Source organism: Carassius gibelio, chromosome A19 (assembly GCF_023724105.1).
Source record: "Carassius gibelio isolate Cgi1373 ecotype wild population from Czech Republic chromosome A19, carGib1.2-hapl.c, whole genome shotgun sequence".
Classification (NCBI taxonomy): Eukaryota; Metazoa; Chordata; class Actinopteri; order Cypriniformes; family Cyprinidae; genus Carassius; species Carassius gibelio.
Window position 1 is genome coordinate 19,706,056 of NC_068389.1, and position 16,261 is coordinate 19,722,316.

At 37.4% G+C, this 16,261-nt stretch overlaps 2 protein-coding genes across 2 annotated transcripts; one reads left to right on the forward strand and one right to left on the reverse strand.

The window, feature by feature from the left end:
- Window positions 1–51: 51 nt before the first annotated feature.
- LOC127935663 (proline-rich protein 15-like) lies at window positions 52–3,061 on the reverse strand. Its single transcript, XM_052533748.1, has 2 exons — window positions 2,756–3,061; window positions 52–1,670 (listed from the first exon to the last, which is right to left on the reverse strand). Exon 2 carries the CDS (start codon window positions 1,660–1,662, stop codon window positions 1,276–1,278), a length of 387 nt encoding a protein of 128 aa, XP_052389708.1. The 5' UTR covers window positions 1,663–1,670; window positions 2,756–3,061; the 3' UTR covers window positions 52–1,275.
- Window positions 3,062–13,105: 10,044 nt separating this feature from the next.
- On the forward strand, window positions 13,106–15,994 carry LOC127935066 (TLR4 interactor with leucine rich repeats). Its single transcript, XM_052532657.1, has one exon. It carries the CDS (start codon window positions 13,368–13,370, stop codon window positions 15,642–15,644), a length of 2,277 nt encoding a protein of 758 aa, XP_052388617.1. The 5' UTR covers window positions 13,106–13,367; the 3' UTR covers window positions 15,645–15,994.
- The last annotated feature ends 267 nt before the right edge of the window (window positions 15,995–16,261 follow it).

Here is a 16,261-nt window from a genome sequence, read left to right on the forward strand (position 1 = left end):
CACATACACGTAAAGCATGTTCAGGGACAACAAGAACTCAGCACTAAAACATGCACAAATGGATGCCTTAGATGGAAAAGCATCTGTTTATTTAAAATCTGATGTAGTAACACTTCCTTCCCAAATCTAAATTTAACAAACTAATGCATAAGAGTACAGTATATTCCAATTTTTTTCCTGATTGCACTGAAACCTTGTCTAAATCTTCATTATAGACCCAAATATGCATCATTTGCCTACTCAAAGGATCTGAACATCTGAAGCTATGGCCTACTTCTCTTACAACCAGCTTCACTCTTAATAACAGATGAAATTATTAGATCTCATAGTTTGATCACAGTTTTTTTAACCCAATTATCAGGTTCTGTTATAATTTAGGATGACTGAATAGTACTTTATCCATATTCGGCTTGTGTCTTCAATACTCTACTATAACTACAGCAAACACTGTTTGCTAAGCTAACAGCCTATAGTTTAGTTATATTGCTTTTCTTGACTTCTCTGTTATATCTTTACTTTCAGATTTTTAACTAAATATAAGAACAGAATATTTGGTTTTTCTACTGAAAATGTTGCACTACTTTTTTGCAGTGGGAGAACTAATCACTACTCTCAAAGTGTCCTGGATTCAATACAACAAGCTACACAAGAAAACACATGGCTTTGATTTCTGGCACGTTGGATGGATGACTATCAAGGCATATAATAATATGATTCTGGACGGATATTACCACCACCCTAACCCCCTTGAAAAATCTGTGGCATGCCATGGACAAGCATTAAAAACAAGCCATGATAAGGCTGTGCTTACAGTGCACTGATAACCATTAAAATGATTGCTTCTAAATCCTTATGTAGTCCTTCATAAAATATTGCAGTAACACCACAAAAAAGTGCAAATTATGCATGATAGAGCTAAAAAAAAAAAAATCATTTTTCCTTCACATAAAATTAATCTGCTGAATGTCCAGTAACCCTGCAGGGGAAAAAAACAATTTATGGTTGCTGATCTTAAGGCTGGTTGTAAAGTGTCAAAACCCACTTCAAAACCTACAAAAGACTAGCCTCACTAGGCTAAGATTTTTTCAGCAGGGAAATGTCGTAAGCTTATTTCCCACATTTGGAAAATAAAGCCTCTGTGATATGAATAACCTAGGCTACTCCAAAAGTCTATCCTCATAACTTTCAATAAGTGCATTGCATTCATGAGTCAAACGGAGCTCAACAGTGTCAGACTGGAGGTAATGCTCTCCCATCGGATAAACGCGGTTGCAGTCAGCGCGTTGACAGGACGTCGGTTGATTTGGCTACAGCGGGTTTCTCATCATCTCCGTGGTCCTGTGGAAGACTCACGCGGGTCTTCCGTTTCTCTTTGAAGCGTCCGGAGCGGGACACGGTGAGATTGCGGCGATTGGAGCTCTCGTTGAAAGTTGACTGAACAGCTGAGTCGTCATAGGTTTCGTCACTCGGTAAGCTGCTCGTTTCTTTGGTTGGACGTGTCGGTGAGGTGAGATGCTGGTCCGGTTCAGCGGAGGGATGCTGCGTGGTCCCTCCTGAAGACTGATGACGGAGGTCCTGCTCCAGGGTCGCCGCAGATTCTCTAGCTGCCTTTCTCCTCTTGCCCACGAAAGACCTCCACCAGGGAGCTATTTTCTCAGTCATTGTTAAAACTAAACAGACAAAATAATAATAACAGATAAATAAATACGTTCAAATTAGCCTAATACTTCAACATTAAAAGAAGAAGGACTATGCTGTAGCTATTTTAGGTGTACCTACCATTTAATTGTAATCTATAAACCCACGCTTATGACGCTATGACGTAAGAGCAACAATAGACGCAACATGTCTATTCAAGAATAACAACAACACAGTGTAATCTGAGATGGACCTGTAATAGATTAGGTTTAATATACTTTTTATTGTAATAGGCTAGGCCTATATCTCCACCCTTCATTGGATTCATTAATGTTATAAAATGGATATTGACAAGTGATATCCAAGTTGTAGAAATCTTTTAAATCTAGTTTAAAACTGGTGTTTGATCACATTTTCTTCAATATATATTTTGGATTTATGTTGGTTTCTGGTTGATATGGGGTTGGTTGATTTAAAATGAATGGTTATACCATTTTCTTCCTTTGACATATATCGTATTAAGCCAGCTGGCTTCATACGATGTATGTCAGGAGCGTTACATTTAACTCTTCTGAAGATTTTGTTTTATTTTACTTTATAATATTTTATCTTAGTGTAAAAGGGCCTACTACGTTTTATGGTTGTCACGTGACAACAAAATGTTTCCTATAGCTATTACATCATCAATGTTAAAATTGCTTTACAGTTTTTTAAAGAAATAGCTTGGCAATAAATCACAATTATATATTATTCCAGATATGCTTTATCATTTTTGTTGTTGTTTTTAAATCTCTGTTAGGCTACACCACCTCTGACATTTGTCTACTGCCATACGAAATATAAAAATTACTTTTAATTAGGACATTGAGAACGTTTATCATATGGGCTAATAGGCCTACGTGTCATATTCTGAATGAATGACATTTAAAAAATATTTTTTTTTTTCAAATAACTTCATTCGTACCAAACAAATGAGCTTCACGTCCCAAGACAAACAACCTAGGACATGATCCTGTGATGCAGAACAGGTTTACAGCGCCATAAGCTCCAGAAAGTCTTTTACAGCTGATGATTCATACCACAACAACGAACCTGATCATCAGCCTGAGCGACTCACCTGCACAAAAATGATCAGAAAAAGATAAACGCAGCCCGAGGTTCCTCTAAATATAAGGTGTGTTGAAACAACAGAGACGCTGAATCCTCAGAAGAAATCACGGTGCGTGAAAATCATCTTTCACTCGCGCGTACCCGAAGACTTCAATCACTGAGACGCAGCTTTAAGCATAACTCGACTAAATAGATAATCTATCTTTGTCTGTGAGAAACCTAACATCATTCTTTGGCCAGCATCATCTGGAGGAGGTGCTGAATATGCCACGCAAAATTGTAGCTTACGTGAAAGACTTCATAGTGTCGTCGCAGTTTACCTGAGATTCCACCTCCGAAACTATAATGAGCGCACCTGTCCTGTCTTCTGATTGGTCGAAAGGCCCGGGGATCGGTCACGTGGGAAGAATTCAGGTAATTCTACTATGGCGGTAGGTTGGGCTTGCGGTTGCCCTGGGAACGAACATCTAGTCGCTTTTTCTTCGGTGAAACTTTTTTCTTCTTTTTTCAAGGTGGGGAGCATTCTTGTGTGCTCTAAACAAACGAGCCCAACCCTCATCTACAATGTCAATGTCTACTGATAGACTGAACGTGGAAATTAATTGAGGCTGTAGCTAAAACAATTTCATACTGGACAAAGTCAGCTTCACACAGAGGAGTACAGTGTTCCCGCTTCACTGAACAGTCTTAAATGTTGCAGAAATGACAATGGAAACATTATTCTAGGCTGTCATTCTTAAAGCCCCACATGGATATAGAACAGAACAGCGACTTGAGTTATGTCTGCCTCCACTTTACAGTGATGGTTTGACAACATTTCACTCTGGTTGACTGCATAAGAAAGGATATTATTATTAGACAAAGGGCTGAACAATCCAATGCCTCTGTTTTACTCATATCACTTTGATCAATATAGATTACATCTGTAGGCAGTCTCGGGGTACTGGGATTGTTTGAGGGAATCCCTTGAGGCCTTGCAACATGTTGTCACCCCCAGCTTGTCCTGAAGTAAGAGTTTAGTTTTAAACGGAAGTGTGGACTGATGCCAGTTTCTACTGTAGCCTACTATCGGCCAGCAGTGTTCCAGTGCTTTCCCCAAACACATGCTGGTACACAGTGAACCATCAAGATTCACACACATTTTTTTATCTGTTTGAAGTATCTCTTTCAGTCTCTGTTTGGGTCTTCCTCACTCTTCCACAAAGACGATCGCAGATAAACATTATAGGCTATAAATCACATTTGTTTCTGAAAGATAAACTTATGTTTGAGCCACAGCAATATTTTACAGTTTTTCTCAGTCGCTTTGGTACATTTCTCAAATCATCCTTGACATTCCCAAAACATTAAGTGCATTTCTCAAAACAACTCATACGAATAGCAAAACACCATGGATTACCTGCAAAAGCCAATCTCTTGTTCAAAATCCTTACTTCATCTCTCAATAAATATATGTGGCAATGAACATGTCAGTTTTCTGAATTTGTAACTCTTGTGTTGTACTCTGTCTACACATTATATGCTTTCCAACTGAAGATTTGTGAGATGAACCTTTGAGCTATTTCAGAGAAATGGTTTATCATTGGCTTGCCATCTACTTTCTTTTCATTAGTCCAGATTCACTTGCACAATTCATGCCAAATGTACAAAAAATATAATAATAATGTGTCAAAATAAAAAAGTGCTTGGCAGTTTATGACAACTAGATTAACCATTTTGCATTTAATGACTTATACGATGGACTAAAGTCTAGATATTTTGAGGGGTGAGACTATTGCACGGAAAACTATATGATACACTTTGAGCCACATGACATTAGCAACTGATGGAAACCGCAAATAAATGTGCATAATCAATTGCATGAATGTACAAAAGCAATTACAACTCGTTCAAAAGAATGAGAAACTGGTTTTATGATGTGTATAAATGACTAGATGATGTGAAGGTTGTACAAGTAGTTTTTTGCGAATTTCATTTCTGAATTTAGAAATGCACCAAAGTGACTGAGGTAAAATTATATAATTTACAGTAGTGCTTCTTTAATATAGAATAAAATTATATGTCAAATTGCAATATTATTGCTCAAATGATAGACTGATAGATTTGCAACTGAAAATCTGCTTGCTAAAATAAACAGTGGCATTATACATCAATAGAAATTACCAGTCAGTTTTAAAAAAGTGCATGGCTCAGAAAGGTGATGTTAGTCCTAAGAAAAGGGTTACCATCAATTTGTTTGGAGAAGCTAATTTGATATTTTGTATATTCAATAAAATGTACATTACATTGTTTCTCAGTACTATAAACTGTCCTGCAGATGTATTGGTCTGCATAATGTATTGCTGAAGTAGCAGGTGCATCATTCAATATTTGCTTCTAGGTGTTTTATTTCAAATGGACATTGAAACAAAAAGCTCTTGGTTGAAATATGGTTAATATGTCATCTCTCTCTTTCTATGTGACCACTCCCTTTCTGCCTTTTTTCTCTCTTTCTCTTTTAAAGCATGAGAGAGTAAGAGAGGACAGAGAAAAGCAGCCTACCAGTTGGACTGGTAGAGTGGCTCTCCTCATTCAGAAACACCAGTTTATCTCACTGTACAAAGTGCTTACTCTATGAATGTTTGTGTGTGTGGGTGTCTGTATCATTATGCGCTAGTGTGCAGTTGTTAACTTGTGTCTCAAAATGAATGAGAGTTGTATCCAAAATGTTACAAATCTAATATAATGTTTTTGGGGGTACATTTTTTTAATTAACGTAAAATTAACATGGAATATTTAGGATTCTGTCATAAATCAAATGTGAATAAATAAGCTTTTCAGTGATGTTTCCATTGGTTTATTATGCTTGTATGGAGTGAGTTTTGGTTCTTTATTACATGCGAGAAAATAAAAGATCTGAGAGAAAAAAAAAAGTTTGAGAGAAAAAGTTATCACACTGATAGCAAAAAAACATTTCATGAGAGAAAAAAGAATATTTGAGAGAAAAAGTTTTCATGCCAATAGCAAAAAATAATAATATTTGAGACTAAAAAAAGTTTTGAGATAAAGTATTTTGTCATAGAACATAAAAAAATATATATTTGAAATTACTTCTGAGAAAAAAAATCTCTCTCAAAATACTTTGAAAAAAACTCTCAAATATATATGTTTTGCTATCAGTGTGAAAATATTTTCTCTAAAAAAAAAAAGTGTTTCTCTCGAAACGCTTTTCTTTGCTCTTGATGCAATTTCTTGCTCTCGTGTCAGGATTTTGCTTTCACTGTGAGAATTGTGTCATGGGCGGGGCCACGTTCCTATTGGCCAGTCGGGTGAGCATCGTCTTGTCTTGGGAGTCGAACTGAATCATTACACCATTGTTCGGTTCACCTGCATAGATGCCGTATCTGCCTTATGGCTAGTTAAGTTGAGCAGTGAGCACGGACACTCCAATGTTTGGGTAAGATGATGACACACAGCTGGCTGAGCAAGTTCAGTATCACTGAAGATTAAACATTAAAAAATAGCACTCATATTCATGAATGAACGTGTATTATATTATTTGCTTGCTAATCGCTAGTAAAGCTAACCAGCCATCATGCTAGGTAAACTTGCAAACTCACCTGGTTTATACTATGTTTAAATCAAATGCCAAATTAATGTTTTGATTTAGATAGTTTCACGCCTTATTTAGTGAGTAGTGAGCTAGTTTCTACCTTTGCACTTGTCTGCTAGCCTCAAAGCACCTGAAGAGTAACTGCTTGTTCTTACAACCTCCCGCACAACTTTCAACTAACGTTAGTATGCATGGAAAGTGGCAACCCTACAACTAGCTAACGTTAGACAGTGATTGACATACCGTTTGAAAGATTTAAAAGAAAAAATAATTACCATGACAGTACAGGCACAAACATATTTGTGGGTTGCTAATGTAAGAGTTAGTCCTAGACCTGCAATTTACCTTGTCAGCTCTAGACCTCAGCTAGATGGTAAAAAAAATTTAGAATAAGCCCTGTGTAGCTGGGTTTGTGAGCTATACATGCAGTGTAGCTAAACATCTGCAACAACCATACAAAGACTATTTTAAACAAAACTAGGTGGGACACTTTCAAACGGTATATCAATCACTGCTCACTACTCACTAAATAAGGCGTGAAACTATCTAAATCAAAACATTAATTTGGCATTTGATTTAAACATAGTATAAACCAGGTGAGTTTGCAAGTTTACCTAGCATGATGGCTGGTTAGCTTTACTAGCGATTAGCAAGCAAATAATATAATACACGTTCATTCATGAATATGAGTGCTATTTTTTAATGTTTAATCTTCAGTGATACTGAACTTGCTCAGCCAGCTGTGTGTCATCATCTTACCCAAACATTGGAGTGTCCGTGCTCACTGCTCAACTTAACTAGCCATAAGGCAGATACGGCATCTATGCAGGTGAACCGAACAATGGTGTAATGATTCAGTTCGACTCCCAAGACAAGACGATGCTCACCCGGCTGGCCAATAGGAACGTGGCCCCGCCCATGACACAATTCTCACAGTGAAAGCAAAATCCTGACACCAGAGCAAGAAATTGCATCAAGAGCAAAGAAAAGCGTTTCGAGAGAAACACTTTTTTTTTTTTTTTTGAGAAAATATTTTCACACTGATAGCAAAAAATATATATTTGAGAGTTTTTTTTCAAAGTATTTTGAGAGAGATTTTTTTCTCAGAAGTAATTTTTAAAATTTCAAATGTATATTTTTTATGTTCTATGAGAAAATACTTTCTCTCAAAACTTTTTTTAGTCTCAAATATTATTATTTTTTGCTATTGGCATGAAAACTTTTTCTCTCAAATATTCTTTTTTCTCTCATGAAATGTTTTTTTGCTATCAGTGTGATAACTTTTTCTCTCAAACTTTTTTTTTTCTCTCAGATCTTTTATTTTCTCGCATGTAATAAAGACACATTTCTAACTCCATAGTGCTTGGACAATATTACCTGAGATACAACTATTTGAAGATCTGGAATCTGAGGGTGCAAAAAAAACTAAATACTGAGAAAATCGAAGTTATCCAAATGAATTCTTACCAATGCATATTGCTAATCATAAATTAAGTTTTTATATATTTATGGTAGGAAATTTACAAAATATCTTCATGGAACATGAGCTTTACTTAATATCCTAATGATTTTTGGCACAAAAGAAAAATCAATAATTTTGAACCATACAATGTTTTTTTTGGCTATTGCTAAAAATATACCCCAGCGACTTAAAATGGTAAAGATTTTCTGCTCCAGGGTCACAAATAAGCAACCCTCTATACAGATGACCAGATGTTTGTGCACCCAATGAAGCACAAGAAGCTCTTTGGATAATCTTAAATCTTGGTGGAGAACATGGTCATCAGGTTTTGTACAAACCTGTGGAGTTCATGCGGCCTGAATGGTGTTGCAAATACATTCTGAAATGAATCTTTTTCACTTAAACTTAACATTTTGCTCAAATCATTTGTAAAGAAGATAAAAAATGAAATCGTGGAAAATACAAAAGCATTTCACCCTTCTGTATAAAGAGAATCTACATACATTTTACAATGTCCAGTCATTTCTATGGTAAGACCACAGTCATTTAAATAGCTGTTTTCGCAACAAAAACACAGCTGCTCTTGTCCAAATGAATAACAATTGAGTTTGGAAGCACAACATAAGGCAAACACATCATCGGCAGCTGTTAATCAAAAAAATAATATTCTTACAAAACCTCAAAGACGATTATAATGTAATTTTGTCAATCTCAGCTACACTAACTAAATGCAACACTAAAATACAACCAGCAGATGGCGCTGCTCGCATTTAATCATGCACAGGCCAAAGAAACAACGACATCTCGAAGCTTGGGTTCTTCTTGATTCTTATCAACATTATTTAAAACCTCAGATTTGTTTTAGGTAGTCTTGCGTGCGTATGTGTATTATCTAAAAGAAAAGGAGTAAAGAGATGAAAGGAATCATTTGGTACGCGCAATAAAACTCACAAGAGCTGCTTGCTTACATTCTCTCTCTCTCTCTCTCTCTCTCTCTCTCTCTTTCTCTCTCTCTCACACACACACACACACACACACACACACACAGTCAGTCCCACCTCCCCCTCTTTGGTGTAAAGGTTTACATTTTTTCCAGATGTAACCCTTTTCACCGGTAACTCTCAGGAGAACATCTGATATACTCTCAAAACCATCTGTGGCTGACCATTACAAGGTTGATGGTTTGTTTCTTCCATGCCTTAGAAACGTTAGTATTTAGTATAGTATTTGCGTAAAACAAAAACAGCGATAAAGTGTTTAATACCATCATGAAACCTAATGTTAAATCACTGTGACCAGTAGGTGCTGTTATTGTTACTGTTGTTCACTGTTCACTGACCACTGTGGTATGAAAAACAGTTTTAAAAGCCACAGTTCACCACTGAAAATTGGGACAAAGCTCTGGGAAAAGTCTGAGACTTTTATGTGAATAGACATTAGGGTAGGGTAATTGTAATTGCTGACAGGAATGAAAAGGAGGCTGAGATAAGAGTAGGCCTAGTGCGTTCAGTGGATTGTACTGTGTGATTGTTCAGCTGACAGAAAGTTCTGGAAATAAAAGACTCCATGAAACAGTTTTGAAAGTCATTAGTTGTGAAAATTACACATTCTAGGACCTTTATAAAGTGTGTGCCATTGTAAAAACTGATGCTTGGTTTTTATGGGCATTAAATTCAATATGCATCTAATCTGAACAGTCTATTACAACATTAGGAGATAGAAATATGGATATGGAGGATAGTTCACTCACCTCACCTCCATGTTGTTCCAAAGGTGTATGACTTTTTATTTTATGTGGAAAACAAATTAATGCATTTTGAAAAATAAATAAATTATATATATATATATATATATATATATATATATATATATATATATATATATATATATATATATATATACATATATATATATATATATATTGTCCATATAATGCAAGTCAATGGATAATTTTTTTTTGGACCCCGAAGACTTTCCTTGTAGAGTTAAAAACAGTTCAAACTTTCTTCTTTTAGTCATACAGTTGTGTGACATAAGTTATTTTTTGCCTGCTTTACTTTCTCAGCAGGTACTCCACAGATGTACACAAACTCTAACTGTGTAAAGGGCAATCGAGAGTTAAAGTCTGTGCAGCAGATCTAAGTTAAAGAACTTAATGACCCAACCAGCTGCTGCTCATGTCAACCCCTCAAATCTCTCTTTTCCTCTTCTCCCCCTTTTTCTCCTGTTCTCATGAAGGCCGATAGAGAGATACTGTATACATTGCAAGGGTTAAAAGTTCAGAAAACAGACAGGAATATTAAATAATTAACTCTTTCATTTATCACAAAGAAAGAGAGAAAGATTACAACATTTTATTTTGGATGGGGTTTGGGAGTTCATATCTTGCATTTGGTTTGTTTGGGAGAATGAATTGCGCTAAATGAGTGATGTGTTTTTATGGAAAGCTGTTATACATCAATAAGGCAGCATGTGTTTCCAATAGGCAACCTCCCTGTTGACTCAGAGAGTCATATATATGTATACTGTGTATGTGTGAGGTGTGCAAATTAAACATACAGAGAAACAAAAAATATGAAGTCAGAAGTTGTGTCATCTAACTAAGCTAACAATTTTGTTTGCTGTCACAGTGTCTGATTGTTGTGCCCTGGACTGGCCACTTGATGGTGCTCTCCGCTTTAAATGTTACAGGCTATAAACTCTGTTTCCCATAGTCCTTTGCCTAATCTGTTCTGTTCTGATTATCATCACCTGTAGGTAAATTATTAATTATCTCATCACTATTTATACCATGCTCTCTCTGTCTTCTGTTGCTGCTTTATAGAATTCGATACATTGAGTTTTCTGGTGCCCAGTGCCCTGTGCTTTTGTATTACCCTTCTGCCATGTTTTGCTTGTTGCTTTGTTCTGGATTATTGTTTGTGTTTGATTTTGCCGTCTCCTGGTGTTCCGAGACAGTTCCAGGAGGTTTTGAACCCTTTAAGGTTCTTATTATGTTGCCACACAAAAAGCTTGTTGTAATATTTGGAGAACGTTATAAGATGATTACAACAATCTGAAAAGAACATTCCTAGAAGATTGGGAATTTGTTTCCAAAACATATGTTAGGCTAACCAGGATTGAACCACGCTAAATTTAGGAGAACATTCTGTTTTTGGTCTGTTTGTACTCGCGTATATGTGAGAACGTTCTACAAGTTTGTGTGCAAGTGTGTGACTTTGTGTACATTGATTATTTTACAGAACGCATAGTGATGTTAAAACACAGATTAGCATGAAAACCATCTGCATCATTCTCAGGCTACAAGTACTTGTTTACACATCCTGTGTTTTCATTTTCCATCTCTTTCCTTTTTTTTTCTCATACTCTCTTTTACTTCATTTTTCTTATTTTATCCTCCCCGTCTCTCTTTTTCTCTGTTTTGCTCTTTCCATTCCTTGCTATCGATTGTGCAATTTTCAAGGCTAATGCCACATGGTTCCATTCTCTTTTTCCCCTCTTTTTTTCCTTAATCGAATACCGTTTATTCTTTTCAGTAACTTGAATTAAATCAGTTGTGTTGTGATGATATTTTGTCCCACAAGTGCATTTTGTATATACACAGTTTTCTTAATCATGGCTTATACTGTAGCTTATGTCAGACAACAAATTTATATAAGGACTAGACAGGAAATGACCCCCTGGGGTTGGGGGTTTCTCAGTGGAAACACACATTTCAGTGTGCAGAGAAGATATACAAGTATACAAGTTTGTCCATGCATTTTTTTCTTTCTTTCAACAAATTGCCATTTTGACATACAATTTATAACACCAAATGTACCAATCAGATCATTGCTAACCTATAATTTCTTTGCCAAGTATATTAAAGCTGTTGTTTTTTTCCCCTTATCCAATCAGAATAATTATAAACACTGTTCATTTCAGCTCCATCCATGCTGAATGTTTTGTCGCTAAGAGGAAATATGAAACATCTGGGCCTTTCACTGAGTTGAGTGGACGTTATTTATTATGTTCTTGTTGGATTAGAAAAGTAATGAAAAACTGAATTATTCCACGATAACTTTTCTTTGACATGCTATTTCTTTGCAAATACATCACACTTATAAATTCTTGACTTTTGAAATTGAGTGAAGTCTACAAATGCACCCAAGAGAGCTCACTCCTTAATCCTTCCCACGACCTGGCATGCGGCCTGAGACAGAAATTTGGTCTGAAATTCGTTTTCTTTATACTTTTCTGTTTTTCTCCCTGGCGGTGCTTTTTCAACAAGCAGTGGAGTCCAAGATCGAGTCCTGTGGGACCTTCGTGGGAATAACATTACTTTGATTTTCCTTGCACACGTGCAAAGTTGGGAACCAAGCACTGGTTCTTATTCAGGGCTGGTTTAATTTTTGAAAAATATACTCTTTGGTTCTGTTTAAGGTTTTTCAGTTTTTTTTTTATTTATTTATTTATTTTGTAGATCCATAGCACACAACATACAACAACCAGTAGTCCGTTTCCCAGACAAATGACTCCTATGAACTAGTTCTTTTTAGTGAATCAAAGACATCAGCTGTTGTGACCATTGTTATTCCCAAATGAATGACTCACAGAAGCCAGTTCTTTTTAGTGTATAAAAAACACTTATGAATCAGTCTCTGACTCTTTTACTGATTCTGATTTGCAAGTAATTTACTTTTGGCTGATCTTTATTAAAATTTTGAACTATTGGTGGTATTTCATAAAATAAGTGCATGAAATATCAATATTATTTAGTTTTATCATTTTTATTTAATATATATTTTAGGGCCAATCATTTAAATTTCATTTATACTGCCTCTAAAAGTTTATAATAAAGTCTGGGTAAACAAAAAAACTGCAATAATTGTTTTCCTGATTTGTTATAACCTATGTAATCCTTCAATATGAAGTTATCGTTTGGAAACGTTTAAAGGCAGTAAATCTAGGAATTGCATTTATATTCTCCCCATATCTTTATTCTACAATATATATATATATATATATATATATATATATATGTATATATATATATATATATATATATATATATATATATATATATATATATATATATATATATATATATTATATTAAAATAATCTTTAATGCAACCTAAGGAATCGTTAAGATGAATCTGATCAAGAATCTGTATATCAAATACACGAGTGTGTAGGCTATTATATCGTTTAGTGACTAATGTCAACATCTGGTAGGGAATGGGACGGGCTGATCCGTGCCTGAACTCAGAGATGACTATGGTGTGTATGTGTGTGTGTGTGTGTGTGTGTGTAATCTGCAACAGATGACTTCTTGGGGGATGAGAGTCTGACGGAGGCAAATGTTTCCTCGACTGGAGCCACATCAGCTCGCAACGGTTGTGAATGGATATATCAATACAGATATTATTCCCTATATTCGTTGTATAGGTAATCTAAATGTCTGTACCCGGGCGGAAATGCATCTGTAAAGCTTCAACATGCCTACCTGGCGAGGAAGACCTTGGCGAACCTGAACTGAAACAAAGGAATGTATTGAGTAGTTTGTTATTTGCTCATCACTGGAATGGCAAATTTGCTGTATAACCTTTTTTTGTTTGGCAGTGGAGCGCTTTTATTCTTCGCATCTGGCTGGGCCATCTGCCCCGAGCGATGCGAGTGCCAGCACGCGCAGCATATCCTTTGCGCAAACCGTGGTCTGCGCGCGGTGCCCAAAGCGCCTCAGGTGGAGCGCGCAGGGGACGTGCTGGTTCTCGGTCTCGCGGGAAACTTCATTCACAACCTCAGTGCGTTCGACTTCATGCGCTATGGGAACCTAATCAGGCTAAATCTCCAGTTTAACCAAATAAAGAATGTACATCCAAAAGCATTTGAGAAACTCTCCATTCTGGAGGAGCTATATCTGGGCAACAACTTAATCTCGACGATACAACCTGGCACTCTACAGTCGTTGAAAAAACTCACAATATTATGTAGCAATAACAACAAAATCAAAGAGTTCATTTCCGAACCTTTTAGTCATTTAAATAGTTTAGTCAAACTGAGACTTGATGGGAATTTAATTGAATTTGTAAAAGAATCCGTCTTCAAAGGACTGACAAATTTAATGTTTCTGCACTTAGAATCGAACCAGCTTCGCCATATTGACCGCAATGCGTTCGCGCGGCTCAGCAAACTGCAGTTTTTAAACCTGTCAGATAATAAACAAACAGAACTGCGCGATGTTTTCCTGTTTTCCCATCTTAAGTCACTAACAACTCTTCTAATCGCAGGCAACCAAATAAGGCACATTGGAAAACATGTCTTTCAGAACCTGAAAAAGTTAACAAAAATCTCTCTGAGTCACAACAAGATATCAAAGCTGGACAACGAAGCGTTGAAGGGGCTCGCGCGCGTGAAAGAGTTCAACATTGACAGGAACGAGCTGACAGAGATCCCGGCTGGTCTGTTAGACCCGCTCGAGCGCATCGAGTACCTCGACTTCAGTGACAATCACATATCCCGCGTGGACCCCGGTGCTTTCGGCCACCTTTCACTTCTAAAAATCTTAAAATTGAAAAACAACCGTCTTATGAATCTTTCCGGTGGAATTTTCGCCACGAACGGCGTTTTATTTCACGTAGAACTGAATGGGAATAACTGGACTTGCGACTGCCGGATGGAGAAGCTTAGAAGTTGGATGACGCATGCGCACTCTCGGGGAAAGCTGTTGACCGTGTTTGTGCGCTGCCTTCACCCCCCAGTGCTGGCGGGAAAATACTTGGACTATGTCAGCAACTCCCAACTGGGAAATATGAGTCGTCATTGCGAGTTAGAAGCTCAGCCAATGGAGAGCCGAGGAGCAGCAGTGGAGTCACCGGTTCTCAAGGAGGAAAGAGAGGAAAGAGAAGGTGAAACACATGGAGATGTAGGTGTCCGAGGGGATGAGGGGGAGCAAGGGTTTGGGAAAACACTAGACAGAAAGAAGAAGAGGAAACTGGTCAGCTCAAGGCCAAGACCCACAGCTGAGAAAACAGGGTATGGCTCCTTGTCTGATTTTCCAACGATAATGGCCTCTATCTTGACAGGCCACAACAACAGCACCTTTGCTTGGGCCCCACAGGAGCAATTCAACCTGCCCTTACAAGACAGAGCCAAGCATCATGACTCAACAACTGAAGTGATCACTGATGCATGTCAATTCAACCATCACTCCATCCTGAACGTTAGCGTGGAAAACGTCACTTCCAGTACAGCCACAGTCCGCTGGAGCACAACTCCCAACTTTGGACTAGTTCATGGGAAAGAACTTCTCTTTCGGGTATTATTTGATCGTTTCGGCCATGCTTTCCGCTTCCCACGCTACGTTTACACAGATGGATCTGACCGGGCGGTGACCCTCCAAGAGCTCCGCCCAGACTCCACCTACATTACCTGTGTGGAGAGTGTTGTGGGTGGAGCTTTGTGTCAGGTTGCCCCCAGAGATCACTGCACTGGATTTGTCACACCTTTGCCCTCGGTGACAAGTGAAGTCAACCTACAGCTTGTCACAGTAGCAGCCCTGGCAGTCAATGCACTGCTTCTCCTTCTGGTGGGCGGAGTCTGGCTGGGGCGTGTGTTGAAGAGGCGGATCAGAAGCAGGAAGTCGTCCACTCATGCACACGTACGCCATATGTACTCAACCAGACATCCGCTTCGCTCTACTGTGGCCACTACCTGTGTCTCTTCTGAATTCAGTGGTTACCAGAGTGGCAGACAACTGGCTGAAGAAGGTGACCTCATCCAGTTCCCTGGTGACCGTTTCTTTGACAACAGCCATGCACGGAGAGAGGATGATGCCATAATGCTTAGATACTCAGACTGAGAATTGTGTTTGTGAAAATAATAGACAATTTTGGCAAAATCGTTTTGGGCACAAATGAGTAACCATTGAAACTGCAATTCCTCTTCTTTTTTTCTGGTTCTTCTTTTCTTTTGATTCAGTGTCTGAGCCTCAGCTGCTGGTTGGCAGAAATGCTTGATTTTTGAATGATCGTCTTTCTGTCTTTGTAGATAATATATATTACTTATTTACCCTGTGTAGATATACTGCAGCATTCCAGACATGTATATCAATCTGTGACGTACAACACAGGAATAGTCTTTTGATACATTTTATGTTTCACTTTCTTTATTATTATTATTTTTTAATAAATATGTAGTCTGTATTAGTAATTGTGTTCAAGTTCAAGTCTGCTTTATTGTCAATTTCCACATGTACAGTACATACATACAGAGAATCGAAATTGCGTTTCTCTCAGACCCCGGTGCAGATAACATTAACATTAAAGCCTAAAATCGTCTCCATGTTTTTTTCTTAATAATTAATTAATTTCCGACATTCAAAATTCTACAATAGACTTTAGTCGGGTTTAGACGGCATATTGAACTGAATGAGATCCCCCCCACCCCCCCCAGAAAGATGCTTGCTGTGTTGATAAA

Coding starts and splice junctions, on each gene's coding strand:
- LOC127935663 (XM_052533748.1), bottom strand. CDS start 1,662: ATGACTGAGAAAATAGCTCCCTGGTGGAGGTCTTTCGTGGGCAAGAGG.
- LOC127935066 (XM_052532657.1), top strand. CDS start 13,368: ATGGCAAATTTGCTGTATAACCTTTTTTTGTTTGGCAGTGGAGCGCTT.